General features: G+C 30.6%; 4 protein-coding genes and 2 long non-coding RNA genes across 10 annotated transcripts; 4 read left to right on the forward strand and 2 right to left on the reverse strand.

Annotated features, from left to right (window-relative positions):
• Positions 1–455: 455 nt before the first annotated feature.
• Positions 456–1,253, reverse strand: LOC106439856 (diphthamide biosynthesis protein 3). 2 transcript variants are annotated; one of them, XM_013881391.3, is made up of 2 exons: positions 905–1,253; positions 456–762 (listed from the first exon to the last, which is right to left on the reverse strand). In XM_013881391.3, the coding sequence occupies exon 1, from the start codon at positions 1,152–1,154 to the stop codon at positions 906–908; it is 249 nt and encodes an 82-aa protein (XP_013736845.2). In that variant the 5' UTR covers positions 1,155–1,253; the 3' UTR covers positions 456–762; position 905. The 2 variants fall into 2 exon arrangements, with proteins under 2 accessions (XP_013736845.2, XP_013736844.2); XM_013881390.3 differs by having other exon boundaries at positions 456–672; positions 905–1,252.
• Positions 1,254–3,213: 1,960 nt separating this feature from the next.
• Positions 3,214–3,770, forward strand: BNAA03G38940D. Its single transcript, XM_013885749.3, has one exon. The coding sequence runs from the start codon at positions 3,321–3,323 to the stop codon at positions 3,540–3,542; it is 222 nt and encodes a 73-aa protein (XP_013741203.1). The 5' UTR covers positions 3,214–3,320; the 3' UTR covers positions 3,543–3,770.
• A 1,689-nt stretch (positions 3,771–5,459) lies between these two features.
• LOC106439854 (cold-regulated 413 plasma membrane protein 1) lies at positions 5,460–6,621 on the forward strand. Its single transcript, XM_013881387.3, has 4 exons — positions 5,460–5,786; positions 5,857–5,964; positions 6,072–6,142; positions 6,228–6,621. Exons 1-4 carry the CDS (start codon positions 5,617–5,619, stop codon positions 6,470–6,472), a joined length of 594 nt encoding a protein of 197 aa, XP_013736841.1. The 5' UTR covers positions 5,460–5,616; the 3' UTR covers positions 6,473–6,621.
• Positions 6,622–6,984: 363 nt separating this feature from the next.
• On the reverse strand, positions 6,985–9,462 carry LOC106444252 (indole-3-acetic acid-amido synthetase GH3.10-like). Its single transcript, XM_013885748.2, has 4 exons — positions 9,112–9,462; positions 8,887–8,988; positions 7,992–8,818; positions 6,985–7,811 (listed from the first exon to the last, which is right to left on the reverse strand). Exons 1-4 carry the CDS (start codon positions 9,417–9,419, stop codon positions 7,273–7,275), a joined length of 1,776 nt encoding a protein of 591 aa, XP_013741202.2. The 5' UTR covers positions 9,420–9,462; the 3' UTR covers positions 6,985–7,272.
• A 239-nt stretch (positions 9,463–9,701) lies between these two features.
• Positions 9,702–13,356, forward strand: LOC106356480. 2 transcript variants are annotated; one of them, XR_007338344.1, is made up of 5 exons: positions 9,702–10,075; positions 10,206–10,438; positions 10,562–10,619; positions 10,761–11,064; positions 11,225–13,356. It is a non-coding gene; the product is annotated as an uncharacterized LOC106356480 (long non-coding RNA). The 2 variants fall into 2 exon arrangements; XR_007338345.1 differs by having other exon boundaries at positions 10,206–11,064.
• A 4,362-nt stretch (positions 13,357–17,718) lies between these two features.
• Positions 17,719–19,810, forward strand: LOC111205024. Of its 3 annotated transcripts, none has more exons than XR_007338347.1 (4): positions 17,719–18,423; positions 18,894–18,987; positions 19,051–19,166; positions 19,263–19,810. It is a non-coding gene; the product is annotated as an uncharacterized LOC111205024 (long non-coding RNA). The 3 variants fall into 3 exon arrangements; XR_002657415.2 differs by having other exon boundaries at positions 18,902–18,987; XR_007338346.1 differs by lacking the exon at positions 17,719–18,423 and having other exon boundaries at positions 18,432–18,987.
• Positions 19,811–22,972: the final 3,162 nt, after the last annotated feature.

Consider the following 22,972-nt stretch of genomic DNA (forward strand, 5'->3'; position numbering starts at 1 on the left):
GATAATTGATGAGTATAACATATTGGTTAATTATGGTTAGTGTATTAGAAAAGAATAATGCTCAAACATGTATATTATATATTGTATTATATTGTATAAACAAATTATAAGGATTGTTATATTTGTTTCTAATGAAAAATGAATAGGTCCAAAACTTAAATGACAACTTTTTAAGTAGATAAAAAATAGAACCCTAAATTAATAGATTAGATTATCTTAAATTATACATAATACTTTTACTATTATAATTTATTGCATTTTAAAAAGTAATCACCATAGGCGTCTAGAGACAGATACTAGAAGGAATTTAGAACACTGCTAATAATAAGATTTTATGAGCTAGATGGGACTGAGTCACCGAAACATCTCTTTGCTTTGGATCTCAATAAGCTGTGTTTTTTTTATCATTCTGCTTCCTCAAAAATCAAAAACAGCCAAGAAAAGAAAAGGCAATGTAGCGGTACAATCCTTTCTCAAACCAACCAGTTTTGTAAATAATATCGGATCAAAATGTGTAAGAAAACACCAAGAATTGGGTTCAATAATCAATGCATAACCAGTAGTAACAACACAAGACCTCTGTTTGTCTGGTAACTTTTACAAATGGTTTAGTATCAAAACCCCTAATCTAAGAATGACACATCTACTGCTCTTGAACACTTCCATCAAAATCTGCAACAGAAGTAAACAAGCCTGCAAGGTTAAGATGTTTTCTTCGTTGGTTGTAATTAACGACAATCTCTCTACTTCTCGCAAACAAAACTAAAAAGACGCAACCAACACTGTTTTAAATCAACAACTCAACTATTTCAAACAAAGTTTCGTACTTTGACAAACAATTTCAAAAACCCAATTAGGTCTAAACAGAAAGCATCGAATCTAAAAATCTGATTGGAAGATTCACCTCAAGCGACGGCGATGGCTTGGCTGCTTTTAGGTTGGTTGTTCTTCTTCTTCGTATCGTTCTGAAAATCCTCCATGTTGTAGATGACGGTGATGTAGAGCGAGCAGCTCGGGCAATTCGCGATCTCTTCGCCGAGACGCAGATCCTCCTTGGTGATCTGGAACAGATCGCCACAGGGGCAAGGGTACGTGTACGCCTGGATCTCTTCGTTCCACTCCATATCCTCTATCTCCACATCGTCGTACGACATCGCCGGAAGTTTGGAAAAAACCTTTTTTTTTGTTCCTTCTCCGGCTAAAATTAGGGTACAGCGTATGTGAGCTCCGCCGCCGCGTTAAATGTTTATATTTCGAAGAGTTGATGATGATCGAGGCGAGAGATATAATTTTTATTTAGTCCTCTAACTTTATGAATTATTAACAAACCACCTCAGACGTTCAATTATAAAATTTTAATCCTAATACCATCAGTTTTCTTTTATATTTACAAGTTTTCGAAATACTATTTAGTTTTACTTTTTTATAATTAAAATTTTAATCCGAAAACTCATGTTTGAATAATAATGGAGTTGTCATTTTTAATACAAATGAAACAGTCATTTTAATACAAATCACTTCAAACTTCCAATTAATACATCCCCTAAAACACTATCAACAAATGTTGTAAGTTGTAACCATGGATTATGAACAAGCTAGAAGTGTTGATAACCTCTGCAACATATAACCAAGCGCTCGTAGCTTGGTGGTAAAGGAGGTACAGCTGTACTGTCCGCCACTCGGGTTCGAGTCTTGGCCACAACGGATTTAACATCTCTTCCGTTGGGGCGCTGGACCCCTTTCAAAGGGATAGTTGGGAATGTGGCTGCCCAGATACCAGAGTTATCAAAAAAAAAAAAAAAAAACCTCTGCAACATATATGATGGCTGGCCTCCGTGGATTTAGATAAATGATTTGAATCAGACAGAAGTTTCTGACCAATATGTCGCCACAAGTCTCGGAGAGATGCCACATCAGGTTATTGCTGGCACATTTGGTCTCTCATGATGTTGCACTTAACCGGTCATTTGTGTTAGGAGGCGGGTTTACCTTTGTGATTGGAACATGTCTATAAACGGGGTTTAAGCCTCAACGTTGTGGATGTGTTATCGAGGTAAGCTATTTGAAAACTTAAGAGACATATCCACTTGCAATAAAGAAAGTTCTCTTCAGATCCATTTTGGGGTGTGAAAGACTGACTACATGTTCATATGTTGCTACCGCTTTCAGCTTACCAAACGCGAACTAAAGGTCTTGGAATCATCAGCTGGACAGGGTGAATGACATATGATAAGAGAATTTCTCGGGGCTTTTTTTGTTAGGGCTCAAATTTGCTCCGAACCTTTCTGATGAAGCAGCACGAAGTTAAACTCCAATCTCCCTCTTGTGTGTATAGTTTGGGTCTGGTGGTTACTGGGAACAGTTTGCATATTTACTACCACATTCTAAATAACAAAGTACGAACACTCTCAATTATTGTTTGAACCAAACACTGATATTGCGACTCAGTTTCAAAACATATCAAACTACTTTTCAATGAAACAACATGTAATTTTAACAACTATAAGACAAAAGGAACCACGAAGAAATGGATGATATAAGAGATAAGTATCCAACTCAGATAACAATCATTCACCAAACTAACTAGTACCAAGTGGGGTTCGAAGAAAAAGTAATAATGGAATAAGATAAGAAGAACATCAGGCTTGGGCCAGACCATTATCTTAATGACACGTCACACCTGAAAGAAACATTATCAGCAAACAGATAGAATATTCAGTGTTTTTTTTCTTTTAGAATATTCAGTTTTACCATTAGGAGTAAATTAGCTTTAAAGAATCCAACCTGCCTGAATCCAATTAACCAGCAACCTAAAAAGTTGCTGTCACAGCTAAGGTCTGTTGCTAAGGTCTAACAAGTGAGCTAAGGTCTGTTGCTGAAATCTGTGAGCAAACTGTTAATATCTATTAACCATTCACTTGAAATGTGTCGTTTGTTTTGCTTTTTCTATTGGTCAGCGAAACGTCTTTTATTTGCATAACTTGGAAAATTCAAGATGATTTGGCCGGGCTATTAGATGAATACATATCTCAAAAAGACAGCTCTTCTTGACTTGCAATATTGGAAGGGTGTACATATCGCAAGAAGACAACTCTTCTTGACTTTGTATTATTGGATGCTGTCCAAGTGTAAACCCCACCACCACGAAGATGTCTACTTTTTCTCCCTTCTTGATCAAGAACGTACAATTATATGAAAACCCATCAAACTTGCCATGGTCTTTCGTATGTCAAAAGACTAGAAAGCCCCCTTTTCATTTTCTACATAAAGCTCAAAGCGTCTCTCTTTCTCATAATTTCATACTGGGATCAACAAGAAGAATGTCAAAAGCTATGGAGGTTTGGGTTGGAGAAATGAAAAAGCTGGGTGAGAAGATAAACCATAGAAACCCGTTGATGCAAAGCAAGAAGAGTACAACTTCTATTGTGTCCAAACAACAAGGAGAAGAAGAAAGAAGAGTTGCTCAAAATGTGAGAGAGAAGGATAAAACTATGTCTGAGCTCACTGTATGTCTTCTCATGGACCGTTTTGTTCCATGGTGATCCTCCAATATAGTATTTTTTTAGATCTCCTCTTTGCTGATGTTTATATATATATATCTAAAGTTATATGTATATATATGTATATAGATGTATATGCAGACCATGTTCTTAAATTTCCATGTAAATCTATGAGAGTAATGTGTTTTGAGAGCTTTACTTTGTTTTATTTAGTCAATATATAGTGTTTAATTACTATAATAAAAATTGATGACAGCTTTCTTTTGATAACCTCCTTATTTTGGGCGAAACCCAAACTAATTTATGTGACATGTGGAAGAACAAAAACAAAATTCAATTTCAGGATTCAATCATGACTGATATAGTAGTAAAGAAGAGAGAAAATTATCCATCTTTATGTATTACCATCCACAGGACGATCATGGACTTTTGTTTGATTAAAGACAATTATAGAGTTATTTTTACAATAAGTACGATCGAGTAGCATGCTGACTCTTGTTTATTTGGTTAAGTTCATTGTTCCAGAATTCGACATATTATCAATCAGATGCAAAATGTCATTTCAATTTGTTGGGGTCGGATTTAGGAATGTTGAATTCGATAAACCAAACCGAACAACCAAAACTGAACCGAAATAAAGAAATGGTTTGGATTTGATTATACCAAATAAACCCCATATGTATTTTATATAGGAAATATAGTATATGAATATGGTTAAGTTAATAACCGATTAAACCAATTAAAACTAATTTATTACAATATAGTAATAGCTAATAGTATAGTTATTTGTAAACTATATAACATAAGTAATAGTATTTATATTTAATTTATTTTGTTAATATAATCTTAATTTGAATTTTTGTGTTTACAAGTATTATTTTGCTTAAAGTCAAGAATTATTTTGTTTTTCTTTCCATTTCATAGATTTTACATAAATAATTAGTTATTCTCTTTTCGTGTATTCATTATTATTGATACGTCTCTATATGCAGCAAAAATCTTAAAATTTGATATTTTTGTATTTTTAGTCACCGGTCAAACATTTACATTGCCATAATCCAATTTTAAAAATATCATTTTATATATTTTTTATCCAAAACTACAAAACAGTAATATAGAAAATAATTTAATTTTCATAAAACAAGCAAATATCAATAACTGGTTATAAAACAGTAAATTTAAACACACAAATTTTTTTTTTAATTTTCTAACAGAATAATTCAATAAACTCATGTATTTAAATCTTTCAATCATAACGTTCTCAGTTGATAACAAAGACTATCCGTTTAGTCTCTTTTATAACATGTTAAACTGCAAATAATTTTCTATCAGTTTTAACTTCAATTTTTTTTTTGAATTGTGATGATCACTACATAATAGACAACAATCCGCAATAAGTAATTTCTATGTGTTTGATAACAATTTTCATTTTTTAAAAATAGTACTTTAATAGGTTTTCAAAATTCCTCAGGTGTTGATTATTAAAAAACTTAGTTTTATAAATAAACTATCACTACTAATTATGATTAAATGACATATATATTTTTTAAAGAAGTTCCAAATTCAAACATGATACCCTCAAAATATAAAATGCTCAATAAATATTATTTTAAATATATAACCCTATCTTTTTATTTATCTTTCACATTTAAATAAAATACAATTTAAAATGTTTTGTAGATTAGATGTCCTAATCAAAATGGCTATTTCCGTTTTGGTCACTCACCAATTATTTAGAAAATATAGCTTGGCTCGGACCATTGCTGGCTTGCTGCTTACCTCCACCAATCACACACACTCCTAAAAGGTCCACCGTCACGTGTCAAGAGCATGAGCCGACATGTGCAACGTCTTCATCATCATTGATAGTAATCTATACTCTAAATTAAAACCCATAATAATATCTGCTTTCCGATTACCATTTATTAATAGAAAAATAACTAAATAGTTCCGTAATTGATTCAATACTCAACGTGGCAGAAAGGCATCCATCGATTCACTTCTTCTATATGTTTCTAACATGAATCACGAGTCTTTCACAACATTCGTCATTTTCAAAGTTCTAAAGCTCTAACATCTTTTCTCTTCCTCCTTCCTCTGTAATCTCCGGAAAGAGATGACTTTCACAGCCATGAGGAGAGACCATGGAACCCTTCAAGCTATGGTCGGATCAGATCTCAACGAGCTCGCTACTGCTGCTAAGAATCTCGCTAATCACACCTTAATGCTCACTGGTTTAGGCTTTGGTACTTCTATCCTCGAATGGATTGCTTCAATCGCCGCCATGTAAATCTTCCTCTCCTCTTCTCTTACTTCTTTTCTTTATGCACATCTTGATTTTTTTTTTTTTTTGCAGATACTTGTTGGTCTTGGATCGAACTAACTGGAAGACGAATATGCTCACATCACTTTTGATTCCTTACATCTTCTTCAGTCTTCCTTCTGTGATCTTTGGCCTTTTCAGGTAAAACAAAGTAAAAAGAGACAAAAGTAAAAAAATAATAATAATCAAAAAGACAAAGTTGATTCAGACAAAGACTTTTTCTCTAACTCGTGTCTTAAATTGGACAGAGGAGATGTCGGTAAATGGATCGCGTTTGTAGCTGTTGTTGTACAACTCTTCTTCCCTAAACACTTTCGAGGTTTGTCTTCTTCACACACTCCATTGTAAAGAACTCAAGACTTTTTACTGATTGCTGATTGGCTATCTCTGTTGTTGTACATAAGAATGGTTTGAATTACCGGCGGCTCTGATTCTACTCATCGTGGTGGCTCCGGGGCTCATCGCCGGCACATTTAGAGACAACTGGGTTGGTTTAGTCGTATGCTTATTGATCGGATGTTACTTGCTCCAAGAACATATTAGAGCTTCAGGTGGATTTAGAAACGCGTTCACAAAAGCTCATGGCATCTCCAACACTCTTGGGATCATAGCTCTCGTCGTCTTTCCCATTTGGGCTCTTGCCTTTTAAGACAACTCTCTGTTTGATTTCATATTTGTTATTATGTAATATTTGTGATTTTGTATGATTCTCTGTCTCTCATAACTTGTCAACCAATGTGGTTTTAGTTTCTACGCTCTTGACCTATCCAATAAGACATCAGGTGTTTGTTGTGTGGATTGAACTAAGATTTATCATTGAGATCTCTTGTCAAATACATTGAAAGCTCAAATTTGTCATTTGAGATCCTCAGTGCGAAAATTTATGAGGTCCTAGAAGAGGAAAAGTGGTGTTTCAGCAATTTGTAAATATAATCAAAGCTTGTGGTATGAATGAGCTTCCTAACCATGGTAATATCTTTACATGTGGTGGCATGAGATATGTTCTGTGGATTCTGAGCAGGCTTGGTCGATGTTTTAGAACCATGAATAGTTTAAAATATTTTTATGGTTTCTAAGATATTTTTGGATAAAAGAAGATCAGATCACAGAAAGTTCCAAAGGTCAATTCAGGTTTGATACCCCAGAAATGTTCAGTAGGCCGAGGCCAACCGACAAATATTTTGGGTCTGTCCATGGGTGCCGGGCAGATTCGATTGCTTGTAATTGGAATTAAATACATATGTCTCCTTGGTCACATGAGCGGACATACCTGAGATGGTAGTTTTCGAACATGCTTACCACTTTTCCGGACCCGTGGTACCACTTGACAACGATTGTGTGGTTCGATACCTCATATTTAAAGCAAAGATTAACATTATTGTTTTATTGTTAATCATAACTGAATCACAGAGACAAAGCACGGAACTAAATTTAAAATTTTAATTGTGTTTAATCATAAGCCGAGCTGCAAAATATCTTGACGGTAGAAGCATCAAGAATGTCAAGCATCACCGAATTGGTCGTACACCTAGGAGTCTTAAACTGGTTCAAGCTACCACATTTCCCAACGAACTTTTCGGCCACTTTCCCAAACGTGCCTCGTTCCACGACCCTCAGCTCGAGCGGTCCGATCGACTTCATACGCCTGGACACAACGTAACCATGGTCCATAAACCCAGCATCAATCTCTCTGCAACATTCTTCGAGAGCTCTATCCTCTGCTTCCCCTTTGATTTCCCAGTAGATTATGTAACGACCGGGACTAACTTTAACGTCTGCATGGCTCGTAAAGTCAACGACTTCGGCTTGTGTTGTTTGACTCAGAAGCTGAGACGCCTTGTCGACCACTTCCTGAAGATCCTTCTCTGTGTTCTTGTCAATGTTGATGTTTAAGATGAGTTTCCTTCTGTATATGAAACTTATCTTCGGTGTGCCGTTGTGAAAGCCGGTCACCTCAACCACATCTCCTAGCCTGTACCTGTAAAGACCTGAAGAGACCACAAAGTGTCAGGTCCGGTGCAAAGCCAAATGAAACATTCGGCTCCAGTACCCAATTTTTATAAAAAAAATTACATAGACATAGACCTCCAAAATTTATATAAATTCTTTTTTTTATTGAAATATTTACTAAAGTAACTCGTCAATGCATCGGAGAATATTTTATTTACCTGTGAAAGTGGTAAGAACAACCTCGTACTCCTGGCCGAGTTTGACCTGAGAGAGTGGCACAGGTTTTTCTTCGACAAAGTCACCGTCACTAGTCATGTCTTGTTGATTCTGTTGCCTGTGAAGTGGTATAAACTCGAAGTAACTAAAGGTGGGAACCACAGCAAAGCTCACGTCTTCAGGGGGAAGCTGAGGATCAACGTTCACACCAATCAAACTCTCGGATGAAACATAGTTACCGCTCACCAGAGGCAAACCACCAGCGTAATGCCTCAGCTTTTTAAGGTAAGACAACATAGAACCCGTCATGATCGAGGAGACATATTTTGCAGTTGGCCATAGCTTCGGGATTAAACCGAACCATCCTATGTTTGATTCCAGCGCCATGCATATCTCTTCGATCTGAGAAGCTAGAGATGGGTTTGGTCTGATGAGAGCCAATACAGCTGTTCTCATATTGGGCAAAGAGATTCTTGAGCTAAGATTGCCTTCCTTGATGTCAGCACATATCTCTCTCCAGTTTTCTTCTAAAAAGGAGAAAGCTTGGACAATGGTGTAGGCAAAACCAGAGGCGACAAAGTCTACTTGGGTAGAGAAATGGAGACCAAGTAGGAGATGACAATACGTGCACTGCACGAAATCTCCTCCCGAGATGACCTCTTGTGGGCTACAGGTGAAAGACTTTGTTGCCTCTTGCTTTGTTTTGAACTCTTTGCTCGCGTAGTAAAGTGTTGTGGCCGTTCCTACGTCTAGTCCTCCTGGTGTCTTAAATACCTTGGCGGCATATATAAACTCAAGAATCATCCCTCCTTCCCTTATTGGATAACACCTGCATTAATTCTCAGGTACTTGTGAGCAAATGAACAACTATTTAATGGACAAGAAATGAAAAGAAACCTTGATGTGTAAGCCGCTGATAATCTGGACATCTGAAGAAGAGCTTGCGTGATCTGACAAGTAAACGGAACATACTTTTGTCGCCCTTCTGTTGTTCCAGAGCTGTGTCACAAAAAAAGAAGAGAAGAGACCAATAGTTATTATAAATTGTATATTTTGTAAGTATTTATTTCACACACACAAAGATGTTCATATATATATATATATATATTTATGAAAATATACCTGAGGGAGAGAACAGTGATGGGTTCTTGTGTGAGTAAAGGAGAAGTCTCTCCATTTGCAATTCTTTGAATATACGAATCCATATCAGCATGTGAGACAATAGGCACCAAGGAAGTAAAGAGAGTTTCCAAGCTGTTATCGTCCATCTCTTTTACATCAACACTCCCAAGCCATTTCCTCAGATAGTCCACTCCACAGTTGAGCTCAAGAATCCGTCGCAGTGTCTCTCTTTGAGCTTTGCAGGCGTTCTCCGAGACATGCTCGAACCAACCAATAACATCAGCATGCCCAGCTTCTGCAGTTTCCATCAGAGATTAGCTTTTAGCGCACTGTTGTATCTCAGCGATTCAAAGGAATAGCAACATATAAAGGAGTACTATTGGTAACTGATCATCTTAAATTTTATACTCCTATTAGTGAGACACCCATTATTAGATAGTATCTCAAAAGTCTTTTTTCACAGATTTTATAATAAATATTTTAATCTAATTTTATTTTGTAATTAAACTCTTTTATATTTAACTTCATTATCAATACAATACTAAAAGGGGAATATGGTCAAAGGAGAGCATGTCCACGTTGGATTAAATAATCAACCAATCAGAAGACATTAATTTGCCATGTCACAACATCTTTGTCGAGTTATTGGACCTTCCGTGTTGTTTCCAAAAATTAAATCATGGCCTGTGTAAAGCCCAGCTGCCAAAAACCTATCTCCTAAGCATCTATCAATACGACTCTTCCACTTCGTCTTCTACATCTCCATTTACTGTAAAAGGCGTAACAGACCCCCCTGATCAATCAGTGATACTCTTCAATCCCCCTTTTATGGTTTCGTTCCACCTCCCCTTCATTCTCCACCTATATAAATCACTACATCTAAACCTAAATTCAGACAAAATCGGAAACTTCCACAGAAAGAGATCACGCTATAACCATGAACTCTGCTAAATCAAACGGAAAGGTAGGGGTATACAATATTTTGTGCTCTATATTGATTATATGACTTGATTTTTATTGCATTTGTATATAGAAAATTCTTCTGTCTACTATTATTGTTTGTTTCTGATGGCTGTGGATATTGGGTTATGCAGTGTGTTCATGAAGGAGAAGATAAATTGAGTTATATTTAGTTTTGTACAACATCATCTTTTACAGTGCCTTGAACAAGACCTGAACCAAGATCGCTTGATCTCATGGAGCCAACATAACCAAACTGATAAAGAAGGAAGAAGGCTGATCATACAGGCATGCGCAATTGCCTCCGGCGCCGTCGTCTTCTCTGAGTCCTCCTTATCGACTTGGGAGGACAAGGATTCATCTTTAGGTATGCGTCGGTGGCGTAAGGCATCAGCTTATTTTCTCTCTTAAATGCTTCAAAGATCTCCTTGGCTCTCATAAATTTGGTTCATTTGATCATTTCCATTGATGGGTCTGCCTTCGCTCACAGATTCCTGTTGTGTTGGAGTTTATGCCTTTTGAAACTTCCTCTAAGCATCTCTTCCACTGTAAGTATTTTCTCATCTTTTAAGAGATTAGCAATAATCTTAATGTTTGATCTGATTTTGTTTGACATATCTCAGTGATGATATAACTCATTCTGATGTTATATATGAACTATTCTTGGTAAATTGTGATGATATATGCAGGGGATATCAAGCCAATGAAGTAGGCGAGGAGGGTGAGAGCGGATTGCGGCAACACAGATCGCGTTTGTTTTCTCCTTTCAATTTGCTCTTCCTTCTCTATTTTGTTTGTTCTCCCTTCCTTCTTTCGGTTTGGTCAATTATGTTGTTGTTTCTTTTGAGATTTTCGAGTTTATCACTATCTTCGAAAGTGGTTGTGTTGCTAACCATGGCGTACGTCTTTCTTCGAGTGTACAGCGAAGGCAGCAGTGGTAGGGTTTACCAGTGTGGAATTCCAGAAAGGCCTCTCGATTGTTAACCTTTATATGTAAGTGAAATACCTTTGTTCCTTATAATCTCTAACTTCAAGTATTTGATTTGTGTTGTTTTGGGAATGAGATTTTTCCATTGGTTTGATTAGTAAACAACATTATGTTGATATTGTTCTGTGCAATAATATCAATTTGGTTTTATATTTTTATGTGTAGAGAGGATAAAGTTGCTCATGATTTCTGAAACAACACACACTTCTTCTTCTTAATCCTCAAAGATGAATCTACCAAGTCTCCTCTCCAGGTTAATGGACTCTAAACAGAGCACTTGAAAGTTGATTTTTTTTGGTGTGTCATGTGTGCAACAGCAGTTTTTATCGTTTCACACTAGGCTTATTATCCTTTAGTAAAGAGCTAACTGATATGAATTAGCTTACTATAAGAAATGTTAATGGAATTAACTTAACAGCAAATTGCATTTAAAAAACGTAGACCTTCAAACATATATATGGATTGAACATAGATTCTGTAGATATAAAGGTTGTAGAGTTTCTTTTAAATGCATTTATCATTCATCATTTTAATGTTTCTACTTATCTTATGGATTATTTGATTGCCAAGTTCAGTAAGTAAATTTTGTATGACTTTCTTAATGTTACAAACCCATTATCTCTATCGAACTAACATAATTTTTTTTTATCTTGATTACCACTGCTCAGATATGTGATGTTTGATCGATCACCAATCACCAATCACCATCCTATTCTCCAGGTGGGCGTGCTTGATGGCCATTAGTGAAGCTCTGTCAAGAACGACTATAGTGGAAAATGAATTTTTGAATGAGTACGAAGGTGGTGGAAAATATAGCATCGGTGATCATGGTTATTGCTACAGCTGTGGTGGTGGTTGATACGCGAAATCATATATAACTATATATACTTCAAATGTATTTATTTTTAGTTTTATCTATGTTCTAAGTTTAGTTATCTAATTATTTAATTTTATTGTGTATATCATGCTTATCTGGCATGTTTAATGGCTTGAAACACAGTTTTGTTTATTTGTTATATTTAATTTTTCTCATTGATCATATATAAAAAAATACATAATTTCTCAAAAAATGATAAAGTCTGGTCAAAAATTAACTTAAAAGTATTTTTTTGTGTAACATAGGAGATAATTTTTTTTTTTTTGTAATGTGACAGAGAAGATAATTGATATTTTGTGTGTGTATAAAGCTTAGATTAACTTAAAGTATTTTTTGACTAAAATTTGAGATATTTTACATTTACTATAGCGTTTAATTTTGGGTCTGTAAGACACCTACATTTAGCAAATTAACACGACTAATTTTTTTATTTTTCCGTGATACCAAACATAACGTTTTATGAATGAAATTAGAAGTTGCACATATATAACAAAGTAAGATTAATTTAACAGTTTAGTAAGAAAACAATTTTACAAATTAAGGACGTTAGTTTATATATACCACATATAAAATATGTAGATGTTACATCATTTGTAATAAAAAAAATGAAATCTAAAGTGTAATAAGTGTTTTTACAAGCTGACCAAACATCTATACATATTTGAATTCCATCAAAATTAAGCATGAACAACGTAAATATTCCGCACAAGAAACGGATGCCCATTTAATCCAATAGGAAACATAAAAAATATATCCACAAGTGGAAGTGGTTTACTAATGGTTCATTAATAATTTTACACCAAAAGTCCCATTTCGAAACCAAAAAAAAAATATGTAAATTAGTAGAAATTTTTTTTATATGAGATCTTCAACGTGGTTCAAGAAGTATTAGTAGACGTGAATCTATAGGACAGTTCAAAATGATATAATCAGACATGACTTTTCATAAATTAGGTAGCATTGTCGGATATAAAATCATCTATATATATCCACAGATATAAAAAATATCTCTATTTTACACTCTCTGTTTTTAATAGACGACTCTTTGAAGTTTTTTTTTTTAAATTACAAGACGTTTTAAATTTACAATATAAATTTTTATTCTTTTATACTATATAACATTTTATATTTTACAGATTATTTTTCTGTTGATTGAATTATGTTTAAATAACATTTTTGTTTAGAAAATATATAACATTAAATATTTTTAATATGTGTGCAAAATTTCAATGCTTTAAATGAAAAAAATAGTAATTTTGATTTGGTATTAGAAATCCAGCGGCTTATTATCTACAACTTATTTAACATGTTATATTATTAAAAGTTTTGGACATCGGTAAGTTAGTAAGTTTTAAAGTACATCTGTGCTCACAAAGAAATATATAATAACTTCTTACCAAAAAAAAAAAGAAATATATAATAACTTAAACTGACACAAATTATAGGATATTGTGGGAATGATTAGGTTTTGTGCCTAGCCAAGCTGACAAATCTATAACCTCAATGATTTTAACTGGAACGACATATGTTTGTTTTGCTTATTTAGATTTGAATCCAATGTTTTATAACTTTAAAGGTAAATAGAATTCGATTTTATACATTTATTCAAGTTTACATTTAAAAAGGCAATAAAATAATTATAAAATAATTTAGAAAATATATGCTCATATAATTTTTTGTTACCAATGAACAAAAAATTATAAACAGCTCTGAAAGATAATTACAGTTGATTAGCAAAAACAAAATAATTTCAATATGCAGAATATTAAGGATATTTAATAAAACATTAATAAAGACATATACTAATATAACCAGTAAATACTAAGTTGAAAAACCAATTTATAAATCTTTGTTGATACTCAATGCGAAAATTTGTTATAATATACTCCCTCCGTTTTATAATTTAAGTGCTTTTGCCTAAAAGCACAAAGATTAAGAAAATTATATGTTTTAAAAAGTATTGTATAATAAAATAAGTTAGATATAATTTAACCAATAAAAAATAAGTCTATTTAATTTGATTGGTTACACTATATTCAATTAATGTAAAAGTTACTTAAAAATACGAAAACTACTTACATTTTAAAACAAAAACATTTCCCTAAAATTATTTACAATATGAAACGGAGGGAGTAATAAATAAAATACATTAAGTAAAATAAATTATAAACTCCAAAACAAAACAATTTTTTTTTAATTCACATAACTTATAATAATTTTAAATTGTAGAAAAGAAAATTGTTCTTAATTTTTAAGTGTATGATACAAATGATAAATACATTAGTAGAAGTGACACTAAAATTATTATTAAACTATCAAATAATAAAATTAAATACAGAAAATATAACAAAATTATTTACATAGTAATAAAATTGAAAATAAATTTAAACGCACATAGTCCGCGCGTAGCGCGGAAAATGGACTAGTATGAATAACACTTGTTCCTAAAGTATCTAAAAGTTTTTAATAATAACTCCTTACAAATACGGTATCTCCTTCTTTTCAATTTTTTGTTTTGCTTTTAATTTTGAGAGATTTTGAGTTAAAACATCTAATGAAGTGTTCTTAAAAGGTTTATTAATATATTATTAATATTTTTATTTTGTGATTAAACTTTAACTCTTGTTTTAGACTTAACTTCATTATATGAACTTGTACCTCATAGTTTTGTGGGTTGGCTTTCGCTTAGATGTATGCAAGCTCATTTTGGTTTCTAGGAAAGAAAGAGAATATGCAGAAATCAAAGAGATATGATATGGATTCAATATCTGATAGAATCCCATAGAGATTTATCGGTTTTGCAATCAGAGTTCTTGTGAGCGTTTCTGAAATAGTGTTGAGTATGACCATTTCATTAATTATTTATTATAACTTATTTGATTATTTAAAGTAATTATTAAACTAGTAGTATAAATTTTTCAAAAATCTTATTAATTTATAAAGATAATAATAAATTTATTTTAACTTAAATTTATTTTTTTATTTTTATTATAGCAAATTCTATTGAAAAAAATCTAAAAAAATACTAAAAGCTTGAAATAGTTTTTTTTTATAAAATAATGTATTAATTAAATTCATAATTACTAATATAATAATATTATTATAAACTATTGTTAAGGTAAATTTTATTATAAAACGAAAAATAGATGTTATTCTTTCTAAATTTAATAGTTAGTCTATATCATATTACAATAGGTACTATATGACAGAATTATGTTAAATTGATAAATTAACTTTTTTTAAAAAGTAATTTCACATGAATAAATAAATAAAATATCATTCACCGTTAAAAGGGATTAAAATTCGTAAACTATGTAATATTTTTATAAAAAAAAATAAATTGTTAAGATATTTTAATCTTTTATACCTAGACTATTTATTATTTCTTAAACTTTTATCTATTTTGAAACTCACAATAAAATATTATCTAAACATGATTGTATACAAAATATAATAATATAAATTAAAATTTAGTTCTTGTGTTATTTACAAAATATGCTATTAGAAAACTTTGAAATTTTAATAAGTCATTAAAAATATTAATGATGAATGCATTTTAATTATAATTTTAATGTACATTTTTAATTATAACAAAATTTATTTAGAAAATACCAAATTTTTACCTAAGATTTCAATATTTTATCGAGAAATTGCTAAAAATACCACATTCATAATACCACTTTTCATGTTTACCTTAAGGGGAATTTTTCATGTTTACTACATATTTTATTTATTTTAAAACTCATAATAAAATATTTTTAAACATGATTATATAAAAAATATAATAATATATAACTAAAATTTGGTTCTTGTGTTATTTAAAAAATATGCAATTGAAAACTTTGAAATTTTAATAATTCATTACATTATTAATTATAAGAATAGATTTTAACTGTAATTTAAATTTTTTTTTAATTAAATAAAATATTTAGAAAATATAAAATGTTTACCTAAGATTTCAATATTTTATAAAATATTTCATTGATTTAGTAAAAAATCTAAAATTCATATATTCTTCTACACTCAAAAACAGTTTTGTAATTTTTGAAATTTGTCTTGACCAAATATATGATTTAGAAAATAAATATTTCATAATTAAAATGATAATATTCCAAATTTTGCATAAGATAAAATCATAGATGCTAAAGTATAACTTTTTTAAATGTAACATGATGTTTTAAAAGAATAAATAATGGAATATTTTGAAACCTTAATTTAGTAACAAAAAATCAGAATACTTATTAGTAGGAAAGAATACTTAGGAACATAAGTAAAATGAAAAAAATACCCACACATCTATGTGGATTGAACTGTAATGTCTTCTTATGATTCTATGCACTCTATAGTATAATTAAGTACAAGATATATACATTAGGACCAAAATCACAAAAATATAAATTATCACATATATGCTCCTTAAAAACTTGATTTTGTTCCATATATTTTTATTGTTCATAATTCCACATAATAAATAATATATATGTTGATATTCTACCATTTAAAATTATACTTATGTTTACTATAAAATTCTAGCTGCTCGTACTAATGTTACAAGTTAATTCTAATATTAATATTTATATTTTACCTCTAGATTATATTTCTATATCTAAACTAGTTGCTAAGTATGAAGAATTTTATGCAGCTAATCACTAAATTTTTCTTTATCTTCATACTAATTGCCGGCCCAGGTAATTTTCTATGATATTAAGTTATATGTATGTAACCAAATCTGCTAACTTATATAATATATTATATTCATATATTTTAATTTTTTTGTTTGATATTATTCAGTATTTTGCATGCATAGACTAAGTAAAAAAAACCTTTTAATGTATGAGTTATTAATAATTGTTTTTACACTGTCATCTCATAATTTGAAAATTATATTTATGCTGTACAAAAAGTATTCGATAGAATATTGAAAACCCATAGATTACATGAAATCCTTAATATATAATAAACTGTCATTATAAAATTAAACATTTTTTTGTTCTACTTAGCTAAAGTTAACTGACATTATTGCGATGAATACATGAATTTTGGTTATAAAATGATTGTTTTTTACATAAATATTAAGCACTAGAAGTAACTGAAATATATTTGTTGCAACTATGAAGTTTTTTTGTAGTTCTTGATTACATTTATGGTCATTAATTTGAATTTTTATCGGATATTTTTTATAGGTATGAAAATGGTTTAAGGACGAGAAATGTGCGAAGCAAAGAGCATAAATTTCAAGGGAATGTGTTTGAAGTGGAGGAATTGCAAACAAGTATGTATAAGCGAAGGTTTTCCTGATGGTCATTGCAAGGGATTTATCCACAAATGCGTTTGCAGGAAACCTTGTTTTTTGAATTAAAAGTTATTTAACTGATTAAATAAAAATTAATAAATAAATTCACTATTTATTTGATTTAATAAAAAATCATGTACTGGAACTTTAATTCTAAGATATGATTATTTTCCTTGATCAGTATCGCATATATATTTATTTTCGTGAGTTACAAATATATAAATATAGTAATTATCAATATCTTATACAATAAAAGAGGTTTTTCTTCCTCCTTAAGGTGTCCACATCAGCAAGAAGGGAGGGGCATTTTCTGCCACGTGGCACGTTAAGTATTTTCTGATTTCGAATGCTTTTGTTATTTCTAGCGGGCTGGGCCTATTATTTTGTCTTTGTTTTAATATAGATTTATTTTTCGTTTGGGCTTCGTTTAATTTGTCTTTATATTACTGTAATACTAATTTTAACTTGGCTTTTAAGTTGTAGCCCGGTTTAACCATAATCCTTTTCATCTCTTAGAAACTGTAGGCTTACCGATTCCCTTTCACCTTCTCCGGCGATGTAACGATGTAGTTATGACCTTCAATCACGTTATCCCACTAAACTCACAACCACCCCTCTTCATTGCTTCTTTAATTACACATTTTAAAGCTTAATTATGTGTATATCTACACCATCTGAGAGCCCCCTGCAGTTCCCTTACTTTCATAAAACCTAAAAATATATCGCTCATGTTCTCTTTTAATGGACGATAGTTGGCAATTTCTCAGATTTGAGTCAAGCGGCTACACACAGTCAGTTCAGGCAAGATTCCTATGTGTTTTTCGGAAGCCAATAAAGTAATGAAAAGAGGTGAGCTGATGGGTATTGATATGCTTATGATGGTTCCTATTTTTATTTGCAGTAAATCAATGTTATATTCTTTTTTTCTTCTCAGGATAGACAAATCCAGGAATCAATTAATGTGCAACTATTCAACACCTTAAAAAAAATTGAAGTATCTAGCTTAATGTTTTGTATTTCATATGAAGGAGCAACCCTTACTTCCGGTTTGGAGAAATCCATGTTTCTATTAGATTTACGGAGCAAACCGTGTTTGTTGAGGTCGCTGAAACCGATTCCAGTGGAGAGTTTTGGGTTTTGCAATTACGAACACCTTATGGTATTGGCTAACACCAACACAGATTTTTTTTCCAGGTCTGATTTTATTTCCATCCTTTTCAAGTATTACCTATATTAATTTCACTGTTTCTCTCACACATTCTTTCTCTACCATTGTTTCCACTGTTTCGCTTAGACAATTTGTGGGAAAATAAAAGGCATCAAAACCACCTTTAATAATGAGAACCAGACTGTTCAAACTTATAATGGTTTACCACTTAAATTTCAAGGTTGAAAATCTCTGCTAAAAATATTTCTTTGATTTAAGTTATGATGTTTTACGTTACTTGGTTTTAACTGGTACTATAATGAACCTCAACCAACTCTGCAGAGCAACCACTGTGTGCGTAAGTGTGTTTGATATCATTGTTAGTCTGTTCCATGAGACATAAATGCGTAGTGTTGTGGAGCCTAAGGTCTTTGTTGCAACGAACATAAAACCAAAATTAATATTCGTCTATATCCAATTACATTGTCATAACAGCTTTCATGCTAACCTTACGCAGCATTGCAGGCCGCCTTTTCCTCAATGCAACCTCCGGAACACATTTCTACTTTTACCAAGAAAGTGTAACCAGCCAGAGCTTTCTGCAAGACTAAGTATATTCAAACTAAAACATTTGACAAAACTTGCTTCCTACTTGCGTACTTATGTTTTGTAAGGTTTTGTGGATCCGACATTGGTAGCTCCTCCACTCCTTCCAAGTATGGCGGTGTACAGAAAATTGAGTTAGCAACAATTGTGGAGTTTATTGTCTGTCGTGAATTCACCACCTCAGGTATGTACTCTTAACTTAGTTAGACTGCATTTATTCGTCTCTGTTTTCTAATCTTATATGATGCATTCTATTTTTTTTTCTTCTGTGGACGCAAAGGCGGTACGGTAGAATTCCACTGCACTGGCCAAGTCAATGACATTGAGAAAACTGATGGACCAATGCTTCATCATCAAAGCTTTGCTTACAAGGAGGTGGTGACTACCCTGGAAATGATATTCTGGATGCTGTGACTCTCACTATTAACCCTCTCATGTGATGAGGAGCAGTGGTTCACATAATACCACATGAAGTAACACCGCTCCAATTTTTGAAGGAAGCATGGCTGAGTCAGCAGTACTACCTGCTCAACCTGATGCATTTTTAGCACCGGAAAGGATACCACAGAGCCTGAGATCTCCAACCATAGAGATCCATGACAATATTAATATAGGTGAAGAACCAATTCCACACTGAACGTGCTAAGTTTGAGTCAATAATTTTTCTATTATATAGATTGTCGTCTTTTTAGTTTGCTTGGTTATATACTTATATCATATATGAATACGTTTATCTCATTACTGTAGGAATCTTTTACGGGTCTAGCTATTACATATTCCTAAAATTGTTTAATTTGTTTAATTTCCAATACTTGATTCATCATCATAAATTTTTGGAATAGTAGATGTAGCTTCTCTTTTGATTAAACAACAAATATAGGACACCTTACTCTTTTAGTTGTATACAAAACCAGACGTGAGTTTGCATTAACTTACTTTTACTGACTCAGGTTGGCGATGTGGAGAAGATAATTATAAAAAGAGAAAGAAAATAATAATTAAATATTAATACACAATCAAAACATTATAGTTTTGTTTCGAAAATAAAAATAACAAAATAGAACAAACAAAAATGATTATTTTGTGACAATCATAACTTGAGCTTGGTGAAAAGCTTAGTTAAAAAATAATAAATTTAGACAAAATACTTAATAAAATAAATATGAAATCAATAAAAACTAAAAGAAGAGAAATTCAATTATAATATTGCTTAACATGTTTTATAAAATCCAAATCAATAAAAAAAAATGAATCGCATGAAAAAAATGTTCATTTGGTAAGCAAAATCAAGGTTAAAGGAATTAAGGAATTAACAAGAAAAAGGTTAATAACCATAGTTAAAGATTAATACATAATAAAAATATATAATATAAAAAATAAACAATAAAAATAAAATATAAAAAAATAAACAATAAAATATAACTCAAAGTATATAAATTTTCAGAATAAAAGAGAAAATGCATAAGAATAAAAAAGTAGGAAATTTAAATTTTATATTCCTTTCATATTTCACAAAAAAAAAAGAAATTACAATGACCTACACTGACCTTTTTACTACTAAACATAAGTTAAAGAGAATTAAAAAGAAAATGGTGGAAACCAAAATAATATATACAATCAAAACAAAGATTTTTTATTAAATCCACCAAACTGATGGGGTTCAAGCTGCAGCTTTGCCCTTGACAAGGTATGCTCTGACTAATAGAACTACGATCCCATGAAAACCAAGCGGAATAGCTTACATTTTTCTATGATTTCATTTTAATCATATTTCTTTTAGATTCAAATTAATTTACAGTAAAAAGTTGTCAAATCAAAATTGACAAAAATATATGCAGAATTCAGATTTAGTAGGTTCTTACAATAATGATATTTCCCTAAGCCGCATAAAAACATTTCACATTCGAACAAAACATACGAACCTGGCGCGTAGCGCCGGAATACTACTAGTAATTAATACAAAAGACATTTTTGACATCTTCTTGATTTCCTTTCATTACAAGTACATCACTCCTATCTTTATGGTTAACAAATTTAATACATTCTATGTTTAATATAACTGACGATTCCATATAATTAAAATATTGTTTCATATATTAATTCATATATCGGACTACTGAATAATAAAATATTTATATCATCAAGAATTACTATTAATCAACCCAAATTATCATTTTCCAAATTATCATTTTGTTTTCAGTTATAACGAACGATTATAACACATAATTCCATAGCAATGTAAAGCTATATCATCATCATTAAAATATTTTTTGGTTTTCCAAATAAAAACCCAGTTCATATAAACACACACACACACACACATATATATATATAATATCTAAACAATTTTATTTGGAATAGGTCATATAATTTATATAAATGTTTCCTTAACGATTCCATAAGATATGACATTCTTTTCATCTTTTGTTGCAGAAGATGAAATATCTCAATATTCAATATTGCACCATCAGATAATATTCAATATTGCACCATAAACCTTACATAACAAAACAAAACATATATGAGATTATTGGTTGGACTGTACATGTAGAAGTTTTGTTGTAAAATTTAATCTATATTTTTATTGTTGTAGTTGCATGTTATTTGCTCTAAAAGCTATACTGAATCGGTATCAGGTCTGATTTTCAAAACAATGTTTTACACTTGTAACTATATTATTGATTATGTAGCAATATATTCAATTAACAAGATGTAAAAAGTATATTCTCACATTCTTTGTGAAATTATATAGAAAACAAGATTTTCTAACGTATTCCTTGAAAGTTATCATGTTTATTAAAGAATAATACAAAAACAAATTCATCAAATCTTAGTATAGAAAAGTATTTAAAAATTTTTGATCAAAAAATTTGATTCAAAACTTTTAAAGAAGTAAAAATTGAAAACTTTTTCATTAGTTGGAAAGTAATCTTAAAACATGTTTTACACCAAATTTTTAGAAAGCCTTACACTTATTTAACAAAAAAAGATTTTAATTCCATATTTTGTGCTCTATATTATGCTAAACTAGGTTAAGATCCGCACCTTACGCGGAATAAATATTATATATAATTTATTTTTAAGTATTATATAATTTTACATATTATGAAATAATAAATATATATTAAATAATTAAAAATTTAGTAACTATTACGTATATAATTAAATTGGTACAAATACTTAAATAAATTTTATTAATCCAAACAAACACTTTTTAAGTTTTTTCTATTTTATATGCTATAAAATTAAGTTAAAATGATATCAACATAGATATATAGTACATTTTTAATATTGACATCTGTTAAAAAATATTTTATACTCCTATTATTTTTGATCATTTGTATTTCTTTATAACAAATTTTTTAAATCAATGATAACAATAAAAATTTTTTTGGATGTTTAATAGTTTTAGTAATTTATAATTTTAAAAACATACAATGCAAAATTTAAAATCTTAATATTAAGTTGTCAATAATTGTTCAAAATATTTATCAAAAAAATTCAAAATAAATTCGAAATTAAAACACATATGTATTTTATATGGTATATAATTTATTTTTAAAAATATTAATATACATATATTTAATATTTATTAAATGAAATTTCCTACTTATGTAATTTCGTAATCATTTGTATCTTGTTGTAACATAAATTTTAAATCATGGATCACAAAAATTTCAATGTGAGATTTTTAACAACTTTAGTCATTTATATTCGTTTTTAAAAATTCAAAATATAACATATACGAAAAAAATCTAAATTTTTATTATATAGTTAATGTGGTTGTTTAATTTATTTTAATAAGTTAAATTTTTTAAAAATGATAGAAAATAGACTAATTTTTATCAAATCTTTATTATTCAAAATCATTAATTGTCATATATACTTTAGTCACTTTAGGTAATTTCGTGATTTTTATTTAAGGAAACAATGAAGAACATTTATGATTAATTTATGGTTAGTTTAATAAAAAGCTTATTATATATTTAT

This window comes from Brassica napus, chromosome A3, assembly GCF_020379485.1.
Source record: "Brassica napus cultivar Da-Ae chromosome A3, Da-Ae, whole genome shotgun sequence".
Lineage (NCBI taxonomy): Eukaryota > Viridiplantae > Streptophyta > Magnoliopsida > Brassicales > Brassicaceae > Brassica > Brassica napus.

Coding starts and splice junctions, on each gene's coding strand:
- LOC106439854 (XM_013881387.3), top strand. CDS start 5,617: ATGACTTTCACAGCCATGAGGAGAGACCATGGAACCCTTCAAGCTATG. Junction 5,787..5,856: donor ATTGCTTCAATCGCCGCCAT/GTAAATCTTCCT, acceptor TTTTTTTTGCAG/ATACTTGTTGGTCTTGGATC. Junction 6,143..6,227: donor CTTCCCTAAACACTTTCGAG/GTTTGTCTTCTT, acceptor GTTGTACATAAG/AATGGTTTGAATTACCGGCG.
- BNAA03G38940D (XM_013885749.3), top strand. CDS start 3,321: ATGTCAAAAGCTATGGAGGTTTGGGTTGGAGAAATGAAAAAGCTGGGT.
- LOC106439856 (XM_013881391.3), bottom strand. CDS start 1,154: ATGTCGTACGACGATGTGGAGATAGAGGATATGGAGTGGAACGAAGAG.
- LOC106444252 (XM_013885748.2), bottom strand. CDS start 9,419: ATGGAAACTGCAGAAGCTGGGCATGCTGATGTTATTGGTTGGTTCGAG. Junction 8,989..9,111: donor ATCACTGTTCTCTCCCTCAG/GTATATTTTCAT, acceptor TTTGTGACACAG/CTCTGGAACAACAGAAGGGC. Junction 8,819..8,886: donor TCAGCGGCTTACACATCAAG/GTTTCTTTTCAT, acceptor GAATTAATGCAG/GTGTTATCCAATAAGGGAAG.